The 18,195-nt window shown below is 39.1% G+C and overlaps 1 protein-coding gene across 9 annotated transcripts in view; it reads right to left on the reverse strand.

Moving 5' to 3' along the window:
- Utrn (utrophin) overlaps positions 1-18,195 on the reverse strand; it is a 497,313-nt gene that overhangs the window by 29,011 nt on the left and 450,107 nt on the right. For all 9 annotated transcript variants that reach the window (XM_052751043.1, XM_052751044.1, XM_052751047.1 and 6 more), the window contains one exon: positions 1,390-1,526. In XM_052751043.1, coding sequence (XP_052607003.1) covers positions 1,390-1,526 — 137 coding nt within the window. The remainder of the gene's footprint in view (positions 1-1,389; positions 1,527-18,195) is intronic.

The raw sequence follows: 18,195 nt of genomic DNA on the forward strand, positions 1-18,195 counted from the left end.
ATATCTACAATATTGTCTTCCATAAGTAGCTACTACAAAAGCTAATCAGATGTGATCTGAACAGAAGTAAAATCTTATCAAGTGTTCAGCAAGTCAAACAGTATTGCATACTAAAAGAAGAATTCTTAATACACAATCTTTGAAGACAAAAGCATATTCATAAAAGACCAGAAGATAAATACTTTTTGTAAATATATTTAAATATCTTTCTTAAATAAAATAAATTTAATAAAACTTGTTTTAATGTGTGTTGTGGAAACAATTAGAAAAGCTTATATTTTTGTACTCGTTTGAGTGTGTGCACATGTACATACATACATGTGGAGGCCAGAGGTAAACACTGGGCATTTTCCTTAATCGCTCTTCACCACATATTTTAGGTATACAGGGCTTTGCTAGCACATTCAAGCACATGAAAAAGGATGCAGTTGAAATATTGGTGTAGATAGTTTAGAAAGCAATTCATCTACTTTGATCTCAATAGATAACTGCCCAGTGATTTACAATGCCCATGCATGTCTTTTGGCTCATTTTAAAGCTTTTTTCCTTCTCATTCCAGGCTCTAGATTCTTTTGTTTTCTGTCTCAGCTTTATGATCCCATTATGATTTTGCTCTCTCATAACTTCTGTGAAGATGCTTATCAACTCAAAACGCAGATTTTAAGCAATTCTGTCTATTTCATACAATGAATAAAGTTGTTACATTTTGCCACTTTCATCTCTAAGAAGACCAAGAAGAAACAGAAAATGAGATTTCAGGATAGATGTGTATTTGAAGTACAAGATGAAATATTACTGATAATTTATATTAAAAAGATGTAAAATAGGGCTGGGACTATAATTCAAAGGCAGAACATTTGTCTGGCATGTGTGAGGCTCAGGGTTCCATCCCTGTCCCATAAAACAATAATAAAAGTTATTATAACAAAAAGATTGAAACCTCTAAAAGAGAAAAAAGAAAGGGAAACAAATGAAAGAGCAAATGATACCCCAATCTGACTTAGATATTTCTTTAAAAAAAAAAAAAAAAGAGTTGCAAGTTCAGAAAAACAGGCTGTGACGGTGTTAAAGAAAAAATAAAAAAAACTCTCTGTGAGTTCGAGGCCAGCATGGGCTACCAAGTGAGTCCCAGGAAAGGTACAAAGCTACACAGAGAAACCGTCTCAAAAAACCAAAAAAAAAAAAAAAAAAAAAAAAAAAAGAAATAAAATAAATAAAAAACAAGGAATACAAATTAATTGTTGTTAGAGAATGAATTTACCTGTTTCAAAATAAAACATTTCACTGGGACACACATCTCTTTGGTACTGTGGAATTTCTTTTGTGTTGTTAGCATTAAACATAGAGAGACAGAAGTGTTCGCAGACTGAATGCTAGAATGGAACTCACGTCTCTAAGTTGTCCCCTTCCAGCACGGTCTGGACAGGCAGGTAGCCAAGTCGGGGGTGTTTGGCAAAGTATTTCTTCGACCTGAACTTGTTCTTCAGTACCTTCGTGAAGTCTCGCACGTCTTCCCCAGATGTTGTCTATGAGGTTGAAAGATTCACAGTTCTCATTAAAACATCAAGGACTCTAACAACACCTACAACAAAATCTGAGCATAGGCAAGTTAAATGCTATTAAATGCCAACAATTTTGGCCAATTTATATATTTTTGGAATGCACAGTATCATGAAACTAAATGGCAATTGGGACTCTCATGAAAAATATATTACAGTGATGATTCCATAATTTTTAAAAAATTGTGTTAAAAGTAAATCATTATTATTTGTCCAATATTTAAAAACTTGACCTCAAAACTAAAGTTTTGGAAAGTTTACTGGTAAATTCCTATCAGCAAACCAATTTCCTTCTACTAGTAAAGTGATGGTACTCAAGATTAAACAGTTCTAATTAGGCTTAAGAAGCCAAGGTTAGCACTTAGCCCATGCTGGCTCCCCACAAGCTACCACACATTCTAGTTGGGAGAAAGTTCAAATAATAACAAAGAAAGGGTCTTGGCAGGGGACATGGCAGGGGACATGGAAGTGCATGCCCAATATCATAACACATACAAGAAAGAGACAAGAGGATCTGTAGTTCAAGGCCAGTCTACCTGGGGCTACCTGGGGAGGCCGTAAATAAATATCAAAGGAGCTGAGCATGAAAACAAAGCAATCAAATGAACCAATCCTTCTAACCAGGCTTGGTGGTGCATGCCCATAATCCCAGGATTTGGGAGACGGAAGCAGGAGGATTAGGAGTTCGAGGCTAGCCTGGGGTACATGAGGCTAACCTGGGCTACATGAGACCCTTTCTGAAAAAAAGTAAAGGGGATAAAGGTGAGAGAGAGAAAGAGAAAGAGAAGAGAGGGAAAGAAAGCACAGAGCCTCCTCCAGACTTCATTAGGAAAAGAAACTATAAGTTTCTTTCCTTTCTCAACCACATAGATATACAATTATTTTACCTGAATTAAAATGTAATGGTGATATACAGTGTTTCTATTTCCTTAAGGACTTCAAAATAATTGGGGGTTTTAGTTTGTTGTTTGTTTGTTTGGTTGAGGCAGGGTCTCATTATGTAGCCCTGGATAGGCTACAACTTGCTCTGTAAACCAGGTCGGCCTCTGCCTCTTGAGTGCTGGGACTAAGGCCATGTACCACCATGCCTGGCAGGATTAGTTTCTATAACCATTTACAAGAGAGATGCTTAAAGTCCTTAAACCCCACTCCCTTATCTTATTCCATAAACTATCCTCTAGGCCTAATTTTGTATGATCAGCAACTCTAGTGTTCATATTCAACACAGACATCAGCTTTAGCCCTGAAGGTGCATTTACATATTCATATTATTAACAGAGAGCTGAATTAATACTTGGGTTCTATATCAGCTGGTTTGCTTCCAAATCTATCACTGAATAGACTTCATTCCCCCTCTTTATACAGAGACAGAGAAGTTTTCTATAAAACACAAACAGAGCGATGAATATGTATATGTACTATTTTTGTCTGAGTCCTACTCTATGTCTTTTCTTTAATGGCAAGTGATCCAGCATCATACAGACTTGTTTATGAACTGAAACTCTTTATTTTATGGTACTAGATACTGGATATTGAACTTAGTTTCTCGCTCAGGCTAGGGAAGTACGCTAACCCCATACACACACACACACACACACACACACACACACACACACACACACACACACATCTCCCAGTCCTTTTTTAAATTTTATTTTGAGACAGATTCTTACAAAGTTGTCCAGATTGCCCTTAAACTCACTCTATGGTCCAGGGGGGCCTTGAACTTGAAATCCTCCCTAATAGTCCAGAGTAGCTGGAGTTATAGGCTTGCATTATAAAGTTAGGCATGGAACTTTATAAAAACAAATTTTTACACAAACAAGTTGTATTTTCTCTCTCTCTCTCTCACACACACACACACACACACACACACACACATCTGTATATATGTACACAGCTTTCTATTTTGTAGTTGCTTTTTTGTACATAAATACTTTGCTTCTATTAAACAGTTATAGAGGTTTTTTTATTATTATTAAATCTACTCTGGGATTGCAAAGCAGAAAGAAGTAAGCATGAGCTGCAGACAATGAGAGTAAAAATAATCCATTAATTTTTCTTCTTATTAAGACAAATATCCCCAACAAGAACAACCTCTTGTCCTCATCAATTTCACAGCGTCGAGCCTGCTTTTAGTAACGGAAAGAAAACCGGACAATCTGAAGTGTGATAGAGAAGGTCTGTCCTTCATGTAGCAGAAGTTCAGTGGTCCAAAACTTTTCATGAGAAGGTAAATAAACAAACAAAGACATTCAAGTTGGGGGCTGGGGACTGCTTGTATATCAGTGAGAACTGGAGAGGGAAAGACAAGCAGATCCCTGGGGTTCGTGAACTTCAAGCAAATAAGAGAATAAGGAGGATAATTCCTGGGACATGAACCCCACAGTTGACCTCTGCCCTCCACAGACACATATGTATATATGTACTTAGCACTGGTATGAGTAACACACACCAGCATGTTCTCCCATACACCTACACACACATGCCGACAGCATCTCAAGGCAACTCTATAGGAAAAGGGCTGGTATAAAATAAAGGGCTTTGTGGGATCCAAATCTGTACCAGGCAGAAAGGAGAAAGAAGCAGAATAAAGTCGAGGGAGAAAAAAGAGGAATGCCTGGAATGGAGAACAAAAGACTTCACCATCAACTGCAAAGGGCACGCACACCTACAACAGCATCATTCTCAGACAGCAGATGCCCTAGGCATGTGCATCCTTGTGAAGGTGGAAAAGAGCAGATGTTTTCTAAAACAGAAATTCAGAAGGAAGACCCGTGGAAGAAGCATTTGGGATTCCATTGCTCCTGTGTCTGCTCTTAGCATGGGCAGCTAATATATACAGAAATATTGACTGAAGAATGTGCTCCCGCTTCAGCATAGCCTGTCTCTATGCTTGGCTATGCGAAGGCATTCATTTTTGAGTCCAGAGGTTTTTAACTTGTAGCCCTGAGTTGGGTGGGTGAGAGAAAGGTCAGGTGAGCAAGGCTCCAAAGGCCCCTACCTCCCACCTCTGGGCAGTGTACAGCGTACAACTCACTGGTTGTGAGTACACTTCTACATGAACAACCACACCACTATCTACTTACATACATCATGACACCGTCACTCTTCAAAGGTACCATATGCCTACTATTCATGCCCAAACCCTGGCACATCTTAATCTATCTTCTGAGTCTATGAGTTTGTTTATTCTGGGTGTTTCATAGATGGAGCTTCACCTAGCATGTCTGCTGTGGTTTCTATGTTGTTTCAGCTTATCTATTCGGGGTTCTTATGTGGACTCATGTTTGAGGGAAAAGTGACAGACCACTCTAAGGCACAAGTCCAACCCCACATTACCCACGTGGCAGTCAAATATACCAACTATATTCAGAACCTAGAAAACTATAATAAAACTAATCAAGCAATTAAAAAAAACACTTCTCTATTCTGCCCCACTACAAAAAAACCACCAAACACCTGCTCACTTCCCCAAAAGTTAAGGCATGAAGTTAAATTGTTTCAAACAAAGCATGTGTATTATAAAGTACGTATTCACACAGAAACAGTATGTTCTGGTTTCTACAATAATCTTTATATTGAGGGAAGATAGGTGTCATCCAAAGTCGTAATCCAAGGCTGTCATTCACTGGCTCCATAAACATCATCCCAACACTAAAGGAGATATGAAACATGAGTCTTCCCATAGTGGCTAGGGACAGCATTCAGGATAACAGAACGTAATTCTGCAGTTGGAATAGAGCCACAGCAATGAATTAAGCCTAATAGTTTGCACAGAAATGGTAAAAATATTTACATATGCTTGGTCTAATTAGCCACCTAACAACAGTAGCTCCTAATTTTATAGTGCTAATGCAATGCTTTGGCAAAAAGAAGCCCACCACCTAGTCTAAAGGAGGTCATCAAACTCAACTTACCCTTCACATTAGATTCAGTGCTTTGGTCTTTAAAAGCAGACAGCTGTTGCTATTACGGTGGGAAGATGGAATAGAAAGGAACTTACTGGAAATTACTGTACAGTGAGTCAACCTGTTAAATGCCACACTCATTTCTTGTAACAGTAGGGTTTTTTTTTCTTTCATTGAAAATAGATTCTTTGCTCACATAATATATCTTGATTACAGTTTCCCCTCCCTCTACCTCTCCCAGTACCTTCCTACCTCCTCTCCTGTCCATATTTACTCCCTTTCTGTCTCTCATTAGAAAAGAGAAGGCTTCTAAAAATATTAAAATATAACAAAGTAAAATATCACTAGATAAAACAAAAACTATCACATTGAAGTTGGACAGGATAAGTGCCCCCATGGTAGAATTCTGCTCCAAAAACAGCCATTGTGTTTGCTACAGACCATCTGATGTCTTGGGAGGATCTACAGTTCGCAAATACCTTTGCTTCCTTCTTGTTTCCCCATGTGGTGACAATCTTGTAGGTTCTGTGGCTAGTGGTGGCCTGCCACCATACAGTTTTGTTTGAGGGCTTTATTAGCACAGGATTTTATTGCAAATATTGTCTTTGTGGATTTCTATTTTTGCTGATTAACTGCCCTGTTTGTTTTTAATCTAACTAACAAATGAGAGGAGACGACAAACACAGAGATTGAGATAGCCTGAAGCCATGGAGCCACCATCTCCCTCCAAGTTCCTCTAGACTGATTACCCACAAGCTTGGAAGAACTCACACTCTTGTGAGAGTGCCCCTCCAAATTAGTGTTTTTCTTCTTCTAAAGCTAATCATAGTGAGCCACGGTGAAATAGTTAGAATTGAATGAAAACACGTCGGCATGTTAAATACTCAAGAAACACTCCCTTATCCGGAAGTAAAGTAGCAGTAAGAGGATAAAAACTCACCTGAGTAATACTAATAGCTAGCTCTCCACTTGGTCTCATTAGCATAAATGAATGAATAAAATATTGGTAAGTTTTGCCCAATTATAAAATCTACTGTAGAACCGATCTCCTCAAGCACACTTCTATCAAAACCCTAAGGTATTGAACCAGACAGACAACTTCATTCTTCGGTCCTGTTTTACCAATGGCAATAACAGCAGTAAAAGTCAGGAGTATTTTAATTTATATAGTATACTTATATATACTATGTACACTATAGTATACGAATATATAATATACTTATATATGCTATATTAAGATTTATTTTATTTTATTGTATATATATGGATGTCTTGCTTGCATGTATCTCTGTGCTTCACGGGCCAGAAGAGGCCATCAAATCCCCTAGAACTGGAGTTACAGTGTTAGCAGTCATGAGGTTGCTGAGAATCAAACTCAAGTCCTCTGGAAGAGCAGCCAGTGCTCTTAACCACTGAGCCATCTCCCCAGCCTCCATCAGGAATATTTTAATTTTTTTTTTCCAATTACTCTTCAATTGAGAGCAAATATAGTCACTTCAGGTGAAGTATACTTTGAAATTATCTTTGGCTTCGATCGTGCATCTATATATTAATTCATGTGAATGAATCCCTACATCTCTGTTCCATATTTTAAACTGTATATCCTTAGCTTAAATGCTGACCCCTAGCACATTCTTGTACTTCAAACACATTGATGGATGACTGAAAGGCATTTCCTTGTCATTAATGTGACTCGCAAACAAAAAGCAAGACCAAAGTGCAGAAGAATCTAGAATTCAGAGATGCTAAGCCCTGTGCTATTTGTTATGAAGTGACTGCTTGAATAAATTGCTTCTCTACTTCAGCTGAAGAACCATCCACTACTAATGCCAGAAATCCACAAGGCACCCCATAGACAGGGAATGTTTACGATGATGCCAAAAGTCCACAAGGACAAAACACAACTGCTAATTTCACATCAATTAAACCAAATAACAAAAAGAACTGCAAAGAGGCCAAATTACATTTAATTTTAATTTCCCAGTGATTTTCTTGGTCAGTTCATTGCTTAAATAACAGTATTACACATGTCCATAACAAACACTTCCAACATTAGGTTTTCAACTTTTAAATTCAAATATTAATAAGTTATACAGAGTGAAACACAGAAGTGTAATGATGTAAATCAAGGTTATATAAAAACGCACGGTCATCTGACACATAGATAAATAATGAAATGTTGCCATGTGGACCATGGACAAATGCTGGAGTCATTGATGCAAAGCACACTCATTAGCAAAGGTTTCCTGCTTGAAGACAGAGCTGAGGGTTGAATGCAAACTTCCAAGTGGTCCATTTCATTATCACAGGACATTGAAACACTGGCAGGGAATTTTTCATTTTTAATGACAAAACTAACCCTGGGTTTTCACTCAGTTTTCACTGATTTCAACAAGTTAAAATTCAGACACATTTAGATTCTACAGCTTGGTTGAAATCAGTAAGAAAAACTCAGAGCCTTTTGAGTCTTAATGGAAAAACAGAAAGCTAAAAATTAAGTAACATTGGCAGAATCACCAAGAACAAGCATGGTCATAAGCCACCGATGTGAAGTAGAGCTTCTTGCAGCCTTAAGAGCTAATGGCACCATCTAAATGCACCAGACTTGCTGGGAAATCACCATCGGGAAGATAAGAGCTTTAAAAAAAAAACCACTTTGGGATGCTGAAGTCAGAGAAACAGCAATAATGCTGTGATTTTAGCATATTGGCCAATATCCCAAAGCGCATCTGAAGACGCAGGGCTGCCAACACAAACCATGCCAACCTAACAAGGACGGAATCAGCATTTCAGCATTTTCTTACAGTTGATTTTCACAGCCTTCCCAACACACCGATGCTGGCAGGAGGGAGGAGACAAAGCAACTTGTGCCAGCGTGTCCCTTTTTATCCTTACATTTTACTTTTGCCAATACAATTCAAAAGGCACAAATTCAGCCTTAACTTTCTAAAAACCTGTTTTGTTTTCCCATATTATATTTTGATTCTATCAGTTTCTAAAAACACAGAAAATACAAACCTGGGGTTATTTCTACATCTATAAATCCATAGCAATAAGAATAGTATTGTAGACAAGAGGCCAAAAACAAAAGCAAAAGCCCTACACTTTAACAACCAGGCCACAGTGACTTGAACCTGAGTCCAAAGAAGAAAACATCTGGAGGCCAACCCCTAATGGACTACTATGGCCTCTACTCAAATGCCCACCCCCAAGAAAGACAACGTACACTGTAAAATTTACTTTTAGTAAGAGGGTGAGATGAGACCCACATAAATGGCCCATGAGATAAGATCAACCAAAGTCTTCTCAGTGTATCTGTACTCTGTAAGAACTCCTCTGCAGCTCCTAGACAATATATTTTAATAAATTCTGTCTGCTTCTGTTCTTGGTAAATTCTTTTTACCTGCCGATACTTCTTGTCTTCCACACTGTACTTAGCATGATGAATATGCTGAACTTTGTTTTAAACATAACATGCACTTTTGACTATAGTATCCTGGAAGTCTCCATCATTTTGTTTGGTTGACAACAGATGATGAAGTTGCTAATGTGAATGTGTAACATATTGCTATTATTGGACTTTTTATATGAACAAATCACACACACAATTTAGGTATTTGGAAACCTTAGCCGTGCTATCAACGTTGAAAAGAAAGTGATCTTCGTTTACTTACTGTGTTGAGTTGATATCATATTGAAATTAATGCTGGTCTATAAATGTTTGCTGTTGTTTCTATCTGTGAGGCGTCACATGCTATATTAAATATGTAAGGCCTTACCACATAGGACATAGGTTTGACTACACAAAGTATTTCCTAAGTAATGAAAATACAACTGCACACTTGTTTAAAAACTATACTACCAATCTGTTTTAAGTGATACAAATTTAGTAAGCTGCTCTCCACAGAGACACTTCCCCCTATTCTTCCTATTTTGTTTTTAGCAAAAATCTCAGTGAAAATACCATTGTCGACCAGTTCTGTCTAATGACCTTCAACTGAGTGAGAAAATTTACAGCGACACAAACCCACCATTTCGAAGCTGGAAGTAGCCAATACCTCTGCCCTTCCAGAAAACACTTTTTTTTTTCAAATTATCTAGTCTCTTCATCTTGAGCTGACATGTCTCTCAAATACCTTGCCATCCTAGCCAGCCCTGACATCTGTATTTAACAACACTGCACTCTCTCAATTTCTCCTCTTCCCTAACTTGGTGGGGCCACTGTCCCTCAGCCCATGCACACAGCCTCTATCTGTATACTTTCCATGTTTCACTGCTGTGCATTCTACTTATTTCCACAAGTTCCCCTGCAGCGTGTTCATACCTCTTCCCATACATGAATCCCAATGCTGATGACAGTACTATATGCAGGGTGAGAGAAAAGGAGGTTTATATTCACTGTGATTTAGTGCATGTTACCCCAAACTATGGCTCTTGAAAAACCAGCAGAAGCAGGAAGGTCATCCTCTCTGATCTTGTCCCCTGAAGCATCTCATAAAGCCTCTCTTGGGCAGGTAGGAATTGCCACCATTATCTATGGCTAAGTGTTGGAAGTGTCCCATACATCTGCTGTATTAGAAGCCTAATTCCCAGTAAACGACATTGAAGGACAGGTTGTTAAGACATGATTAGGTAATGTGGGCTCTGGTGGACTAATGTTATGGCAGAAGAGGGTTGCTACTGATCTTGGTGCCTGATAAAATGGATGTGTGTGTAGCTCTTTCTCTTTTCCCTTCCCACTCTTTTTGTGTTATCTTGCAATGTCTTTCAGCATGGAATAACATGGTGCAATTGCTACTACCAGATGGAGACTTCCGTCTCCATCTGGGATTTCTCAGTCTCCGAAACTCTGTGACAGATAATCACCTGTAGTTTATCAATTACTCATTTGGAAGTGTTCTGCTACAGCAGCAGTGAATGATTGGGACATCTTTTGAAGACAACGGACCTAGAGCAGCATCTCTACAAGCAGGTTGTTTATTTCTCTAGTACCATGAGGCTATGTCACAACCTTTCTGTTCATTTCAACTTCTCTAACTGCCCACTCTTCATGAAATCCTTAGCATTAAACTAAATAGGCTTCTCCATTTCCCTGGGTTTTCATTTCCTCATGAAAGCCTCAGAATTGATGAGAACTTGTCATTCAGTGATTTTTTGTACATTTGCTAATCTGCCTTGTATGACCCCAGTAATGGAAAGAAAAGATGGGTTTTTCCTTCCTCTGCAATTTGCCCCTCTGCCTCACCATCTACAATCGATGTACTCTTGAAGTCCGTCTTAAGATACAATGGCACACAGCTAGAACCCATCATTTTCTGGAGACCTAGTGATGATGTCCTAAATGATACCTCACTTCTGAAACCCTCTGCATTCTATTTTGGTTAAATATTGGTATATGACTATACCTTAGGCCCTGCCAGAATGCTAAGCATCTTTTATTCTAAAAACTATAACTTGGGGGGAAAAGAATCTCTTGTTGACTAGACTGGAGTCTTCCTCTCCTTATATTATTTTTTTAATACAAATAAAGTATTCCTCACCCCCAAACTTTCACCTTTAGCCCCTTCACCTGCGTTAGGTTTATTCGGCGTGAGGAAAGCCCAAGACAACCACAGCACCATGACTACTTGTGAATTCCTTACTCTTTTGGCCTTAACTATTATTGCATAGCTCTAAAGCTGCTGAGCAATGACAGAGCCATAGATAACAAATCCTTGGCAATTAACCTCAGCTGTGCTCCTGTGGCAAGGTAGCAATCTTTACTCATCTTTTAGTGACTCCAGACTGACCCCAGGAGAGATTCTAAACATTTTCCATTCTCCTTAGCATTTAACCCTATTCAGTGCTCACTCATAGTTAGCAATTGCACACACTCTTATAAACCCTGTGCATTCCAGCACTCTGAAATGTAAAGGCATACCATTCGTGGTGCAGCCTTGATGAAGAACAGTCTGAGGTCCTTTAGAGGAGTTAAAGGCATTAAAAGATCAAGACTAAGTGAATTATTTCTACTAAGTAAGTAGAAATCCTACTTCTGAACACAAAGACAATAACATCAACTTCTCAAAGAGGTACTACACTCTCACGGTCACTATAGTGTTATGCGTAGGAGGTGAAATGTGAATTCAACTTAAATATCCTACAATGCATGAATAAAGAAAATCTCAGAGAGAGAGAGAGAGAGAGAGAGAGAGAGAGAGAGAGAGAAAGAGAGAGAGAGAGAGAAGAGGGTGTATTACTCAGCCTTATAAAAGAAGGAATCCTCAAATTTGCGACAACACAGTTGAACCTGAGGACATTATACTGAGTGAAATGACTCAGATATGCCAAGAGAACTATCCCACATATTTATGCATAGGTCTTATTTATACATAGAATCTTCTAAAAAGTTTAAAAAGTTAGAAGTCAGACTGATAGTGGCAGAGGGTAGAATGGGGACTGCCAAATCTGGAGAGAAGTTTAGAAATGGAAACACATCAAAATCGTCAGTTGTAACACGAGTAAGTCCCAGAGCCGCCATAGATGGTATTGTAGCTATAGTTAAGAGTGTGCTGGCTCTGGCAGTGCAGCCCTGTAGTTCCATCCCCTCAGAAGACTGAGGGTAGAGGGCTGCAAGTTCAAGGTCAACTTGGGCAATTTTGAAACCCTCTCTCAAAGTAAAAAATAATCTTTAAAAGATCTGGGATAGCATGTGTGAGACCCTGTGGTTGGACTCCAACACTTCCAGTTACAAAATCAAAACCCAAACAAAAATGTTGTATATATGAAATTGTAGTGTGAATTTAAAAATAAAAGACTTTTGCATCCTCTAATAACATGATTATTTTTCTAACTCAAATTAAATTTTGGGTATTCACAGCAGTGACGAATTTAAAGAAGACAGAATGGGAGAATTTTCACTGTAGAGGTAAATGCTTTAATTATTTAAATGTGTTAGAAAGTTTCTGGAAGCAGCAGTGTTGAAAGGCAGGATTCTTAAGACTGGATTACATCACAGATCCTTAAGGGTGGATTGTATCCTAAGAGTACATTTTAGCAGCCAAGATTCCTGATAGAAAATGTGTTGGGCTGCCTCTCCTCTTTTTTATATGTGTGTTGTCTTGCCCTTTTATCTCCTACTAGGAAAGGATACAAGATAGCCCAGGCCCCAAGAGGTGCCTTCCAGCTTGAAGTTCCTCAGAAACAGGAGCCAAGTAGGAGTCTGCTCATGAAACAACAACATTTGTGGTTTGTTACAGCAATGTGGGAGCCCGTTCTCGGGTTCCTCGTGGCTTTACCCAGCAGGTCCACATAGAGGATGATTAGGACCACGAGCCTGAGTGCAGGTGTCTGGGATGGTCTGCACTTGGCTGTGCTGGGGGAGGAGGTCTTTTGCTCCACCCCTTGGCGTCTCTATAAAAACCCTGGGGCAGAGACAGTTGGGCCCGTTGGAATAGGTTCCAGGCCCTCTCGAGGCTATCCTTTATTTTCTATCTGTTTATCTCCGCAATGTTCTCCGCAATAAATCCTTCTATCTAATGTTTCCTGCTGCTCACACTCAAGAAAACTCTGGGGAGCTGTGGGGTTGGTGGGTAAACACCTCACACAACAGCAAATAAGAGACTAAGCTTGGTTGATGAGTGTCCCCTGAAGGTCCACACATTAATGACAAATCTCCAGGGTGTCCTTATTGGAAGTTGGTGGAAGCTTTTGAAGGTGAGGCCTAGTGGGAGGCCAAGTCACTGGCAGAATGCTCTTCAAGGGGACTGTGGGATACTGTCTTTGCCTCTTCTCTCTGCTTTTCTGGCTCAGCATATAAGTATGTTTACTGCACGCTCCTACCATGTGCTGACTTTACCAAAGGCCCAACACCTTAGAAGAAGCTAAGAGGATTCCTCTCTAAGTATCAGTTGAGGTGTTTTTGTGAAAATGTAGGCTGCACGTGAATGGAGTGAAAGGTAACAGACATCAAATGTAATCCAAGTCACGCCGTCTCTTGAGCATACACCTTTATAAAGCTGAATCAAGAAGTCATTAAGGTACAAATTTGGATTCTAGAGCAGTAATGGGTAGTAAGAGTTGAAAGTAATTTTCCTAGAAAAACAATCTGCTCCACTTCCTCATGTAAATATTTTATTATCAGTATCATAAAATATCTTCATGAATCATGATAGCTAATTCATGCACCGTTAGTTTTCATATAGCTAAACACAAACATTGTCATAAATAATAAGCTGATAGGTGGGTGAAGCACTTGGGGAGTACCGAGGGCTTAAAATGGGGTTTACAAATTACACTTCTCAGCGATAAAAAAACGTTGAGAGAAGGGTAAAATGTGACCTTGTAGGAGAAAGAGACGAGCCAGTGGTATGAACAGGCCATTTTCTTAGCCAGTAATGGAGACGGGCTATGAGAACTGCAAGGACCAAGATGCTTACGGGAAGGTCGCATCCATTTAGTGTGCAAGTATCACTGATTATCACTTTCCTGGGAAAAATACACTCGTGTTTAAGCCCATTTTCTAAGGTAGATGTTAAGGGAATTTAGATATTGGTGAGATGAACGGACCATAGATAAAGTGTATTTAAAAAGAAGACAGCAGAAGGAAAAAGGAGTAGATCTTAAGAATGTAGGTGAAAAAAATGGAAAGCAGTTAAGTCATGTCATATCATTTAAGGCAAGAGTGTGCCTCTAAGACTCGGTTTACAAATATGTCTAGGTACTTTATAAAAAGTTATAGATTTAGCTCTGTACTAGGTTGCTCGCCTAGCATGCTCTGTGGTAGGCTGTGTGCCTAGGCTGTATGAGGCTCTAGGTTTGATTCCCTGCACAAAGCAGGTGGAAAGGAACAAAAGCTTGTAGGTCAAACGCAAAAACTAACCTAACATAGCGATGGTCAGGACTGCTGCTTAAGTTAGGAAAAGCCAAACGATCTCCCAAAACATGGCTTGAAAAGGGATATCACTGAGGTGGTATTGTGTTCCCCAAAATATTGTGCACCCTAATAATCTTATCTGGGGTCATAGACTGAACAGCCACAATATTAAACATAGAGGATAGGCAGTGGTAGCACATGCCTTTAATCCTAGCATTCCAGAGGCAGAGATCCATGTGTTCAAGGATACTGCCAAGCATGGTGACTCATGCCTTTAATCCCAGAGAGTGGTGGTAGAAAGCAGAAAAGTATATAAGGCATGAGGAACAGAAACTAGAAGCATTTGGCTGGTTAAGCATTTGGCTGGTTAAGCTTTTGGGCTTTCGAGCAGCAGTTCAGCTGAGATTCATTCTGGATGAGAACTCAGAGGCTTCCAGTCTGAGGAAACAAGACCAGCTGAGGAACTGGCGAGGTAAGGTAGCTGTGGCTTGTTTTGTCTCTCTGATCTTCCCTTGTACACCCCAATACCTGGCTCAGGTTTGATTTTATTAATAAGACCTTCTAACAATTCATGCTACATATCACCCAGGAAATTAAGGGGCAAGCTGGAATCCCAGAAATGGAAGAGTCACTTGGAAAGGACTACGTAACAGAAATAGTTTGGGATAACTTAGAGTAGTGGTTCTCAACCTTCCCAATGCTGTGGCCCTTTAATACAGTTCCTCATGGTGTGGCGAACCCTTAACCATAAGATTATTTTTGTTGCTACTTTATAATTGTAATTTTACTGCTGTTATGAATCATAATGTAAATATCTGTGTTTTCTGATGGTCTTAGGTGGCCCCCGTGAAAGGATCATTCAGCTCCCCATGGGGTTGTGACCCACAGGTTGAGAAACACTGACTTAGAGTTTTATTTTGTTTGATTCAGCATTGGTAGTAGGAGAAAAGACTTTATACATTCATTAGTGACTGCAAGCAGGCTTCCACTGGCCAATGATTATTAAACATGTATTGATTACAAATTGCTTGGGAATGTTAGAAAACTATTAGAAATGTTCATATGTAATGAGAATAAAATTAGTATTTCTATATCATTACTCTAACCTCATCTACTTATTTTTATTTTTCCCATTTAGCATTAGATCTGTATAATCAGCTCCCTGAATTTTTAGCTATTATCATGTAAATATTAACATTTTATTTCCTCCCAATCCAAATCCCTTTCAAGGATCTGAACGGTGTCATGCAACCTCTGTTTTTTTTTTTCATCAGGCCTTTTTTGTCCCTTTAGTGAAGGAGAAATTCCCTGGACAGAAGGCCTAAGCATCTGCAGTGAGCGATCGCACGCTCAGAAGATCCCAGCTCAGTTGAAGGCCCTTCACTGTCATTTCAAAAGTCTTGGTAATCTTTGGACAAGGGACCCTACTTTTCATTTTTCTCTGGGTACCTCATCTATGGACCAAGTGCTTCCTGTCTTCTTTGAGGGACACCTTCCACTTCGGGTCTATACCTCCCTGTCATCCTCTTTGCCACCGTGGGAGCACACGCAGGATGCTGCTTCTTCCTTCTGCCATGTCTTATCTGTTACTCTACCCCACTTCTTTACATGGCTGCTGAATCTCTCCACCTTCAGGTTCAACCCAAAGGTCGGCTTCCCAAGAAGGACCTGGTTTTCCTTGAGTACAATGGCTCCTCTTATCATTCTATTGCCTTATCCTGCTTTTCAAAGGCACTCACTACATCCTGAATCATCTCCTTTCTTTGTTTCCTTGCTCAATATCACAGATTCTCTCCTCCTATGTAGACAGCAGCAGGAATGTCAGTAATCTTGTCTTTCCTGGGAGCAACCAACAAATCCTTAGAGCTAACACTAGAGACAGATTCTCTCCTTGAACTAGCTAAAGCTGGGGCTGATAGCTCAAGGCTGCCTACTTCTTATGAACCTCACCCCCAGCTTCACTTAAAAGCATATATACCTGAAGGAATTATGCTGCTCAAAAAATTTACTGTTCATTCCCATCTAAAGCTGAAGGTAAGCCCTGACCACTCCAAGGGGACCGATCAAAAAGGATGGAGGACTCTGAATCTGTGCTCTGGCCCTGAGATGAATATGATCTCTTACCACTCAGGAGTCTCTCTTAGCACCTTGAAAACCATTTCTCTGAAAGGTGATTATCAGGCAAGAAGGGACTGTGTCTCCCAGTCTCTAAGCGGACTTAGGTTAACTTCTCTAACTGCAGACACAGCTGGTCTCAGGCATCACACTGGCTGCCCTTTGTCACTTTTCCCTTGCCTTCTGCTTACCCTCACTTCCTGTTCCTTTCTCCCTTAGCCAGCAATCTTCCGTTAACACACTCAGTTACTTCTGGGCACCAAAGTGTACACACATAACCATTCACACATGCATACGGACTATCTACTGACTAGAATCTGTCCATACCACTTCAACTAGCACCTACCTCTAATAATGCCTGACACACTGCAAGAATTCAATATTAGTTGATTTAGTAAATAAATTAATAACTGCAATAAATGAACTTTCCAAACTTCCTTGGGAGCAATATTTTCTTGGTTAATGTTAGGCATCAAGATTATTTCATCCATTATAATTCAGTAACATTTTCTAGAAATTTCCTCTCCATATATGTCTTTATTGACTTAAAATAAGACACTAAGAATTGGAGAATGAAAAAAAAAGAATTGGAGAATGATATGTGCACATTTTATAAGTACAGCTGCCTTTGTATAGGTTTATGATCCAAAAAGTTACTTAATTCTCTAAACCAAAGAAAATACATAACTCTATGAATAAATTTCAGCGTGATTTGGGAGGAAGCTAAGGGATAGCTCCTGACAGAAAAGGAGCATAATCTCAGGACAAGCAGCTTTAGGTCAAAGGAACCACAATAACTGTATCCAGTGCTGGGGGGTGGGTAATGGGAAAATGAACACATGAGCAAATGTGGCAATATCATACGGTGGCAGAGATCACTTTTGGAATATGACTTGGGATCAAGTATTTTGGCTGTGAAGATACTCATATTGATTGACCTAGATGACCACTTCTAGTCATTAACTCAATGGAAACACAATTTATGTAACACATATAAAGTGCTGCTACCTTCTCAGTAATGCTTTTAAAGATGGCTTATAACACTAGGAGACTGAAGACCTAAATTCAAAGGTGGTTAGGCCAATTATAGTCATTCATTCAATTAATACTTTGCGATGGGAAGCTATTGTCTAAGGAAAAATGGGGGACAGCTATTTCCTACAAAGTCAAATGAAACACTCAGGATAAAAAAATATATTAACAGCAAGCATGGTAGTGCATGTCTTGAATCCTGGCACTCACGAAGTAGATGTAGGCAGATCTTTTTATGTTCAGACTAGTCCAATATACATAGTGAGCTCTAGGCCAGCCAGAGCTACATAGTGAGCTACATAGTTCTTTAAGAAAATTAAGTCAAAATACATATACATATATACGCATACTCAGATTTTATATAATTAGAACATGTAAAGCTATTAGAAGGTTAGTTTGTTCAAAAACTAAATCTATGAATGATATTTTTGATTTCTCTATTTTTCATTTTGATAATGTATAAGTTTTTTTCAGAAACTATCCTTTAAAAGACTAAGATAAACATGGTTGGTGTCAGCAAATAGTTTCATTTTCAACATAGGTAAGTCAGTGTCAGTTCTTAATTTGCTTAAAAGAAGTTAAGTTTAAAGTCAAGACACCTACTTAGGAAGTTAACAAATTACAACTGGAGTAATGAATTTTTCTTAATGAATTCAACACAAGAAGCACATATAAGTTAGAAGAAAACAAAAATATTACGACCAAACGTTCTCGAAAGAGGTTT

Source organism: Peromyscus californicus, unplaced genomic scaffold (assembly GCF_007827085.1).
Source record: "Peromyscus californicus insignis strain IS unplaced genomic scaffold, ASM782708v3 Scaffold_22__1_contigs__length_63687245, whole genome shotgun sequence".
Classification (NCBI taxonomy): domain Eukaryota; kingdom Metazoa; phylum Chordata; class Mammalia; order Rodentia; family Cricetidae; genus Peromyscus; species Peromyscus californicus.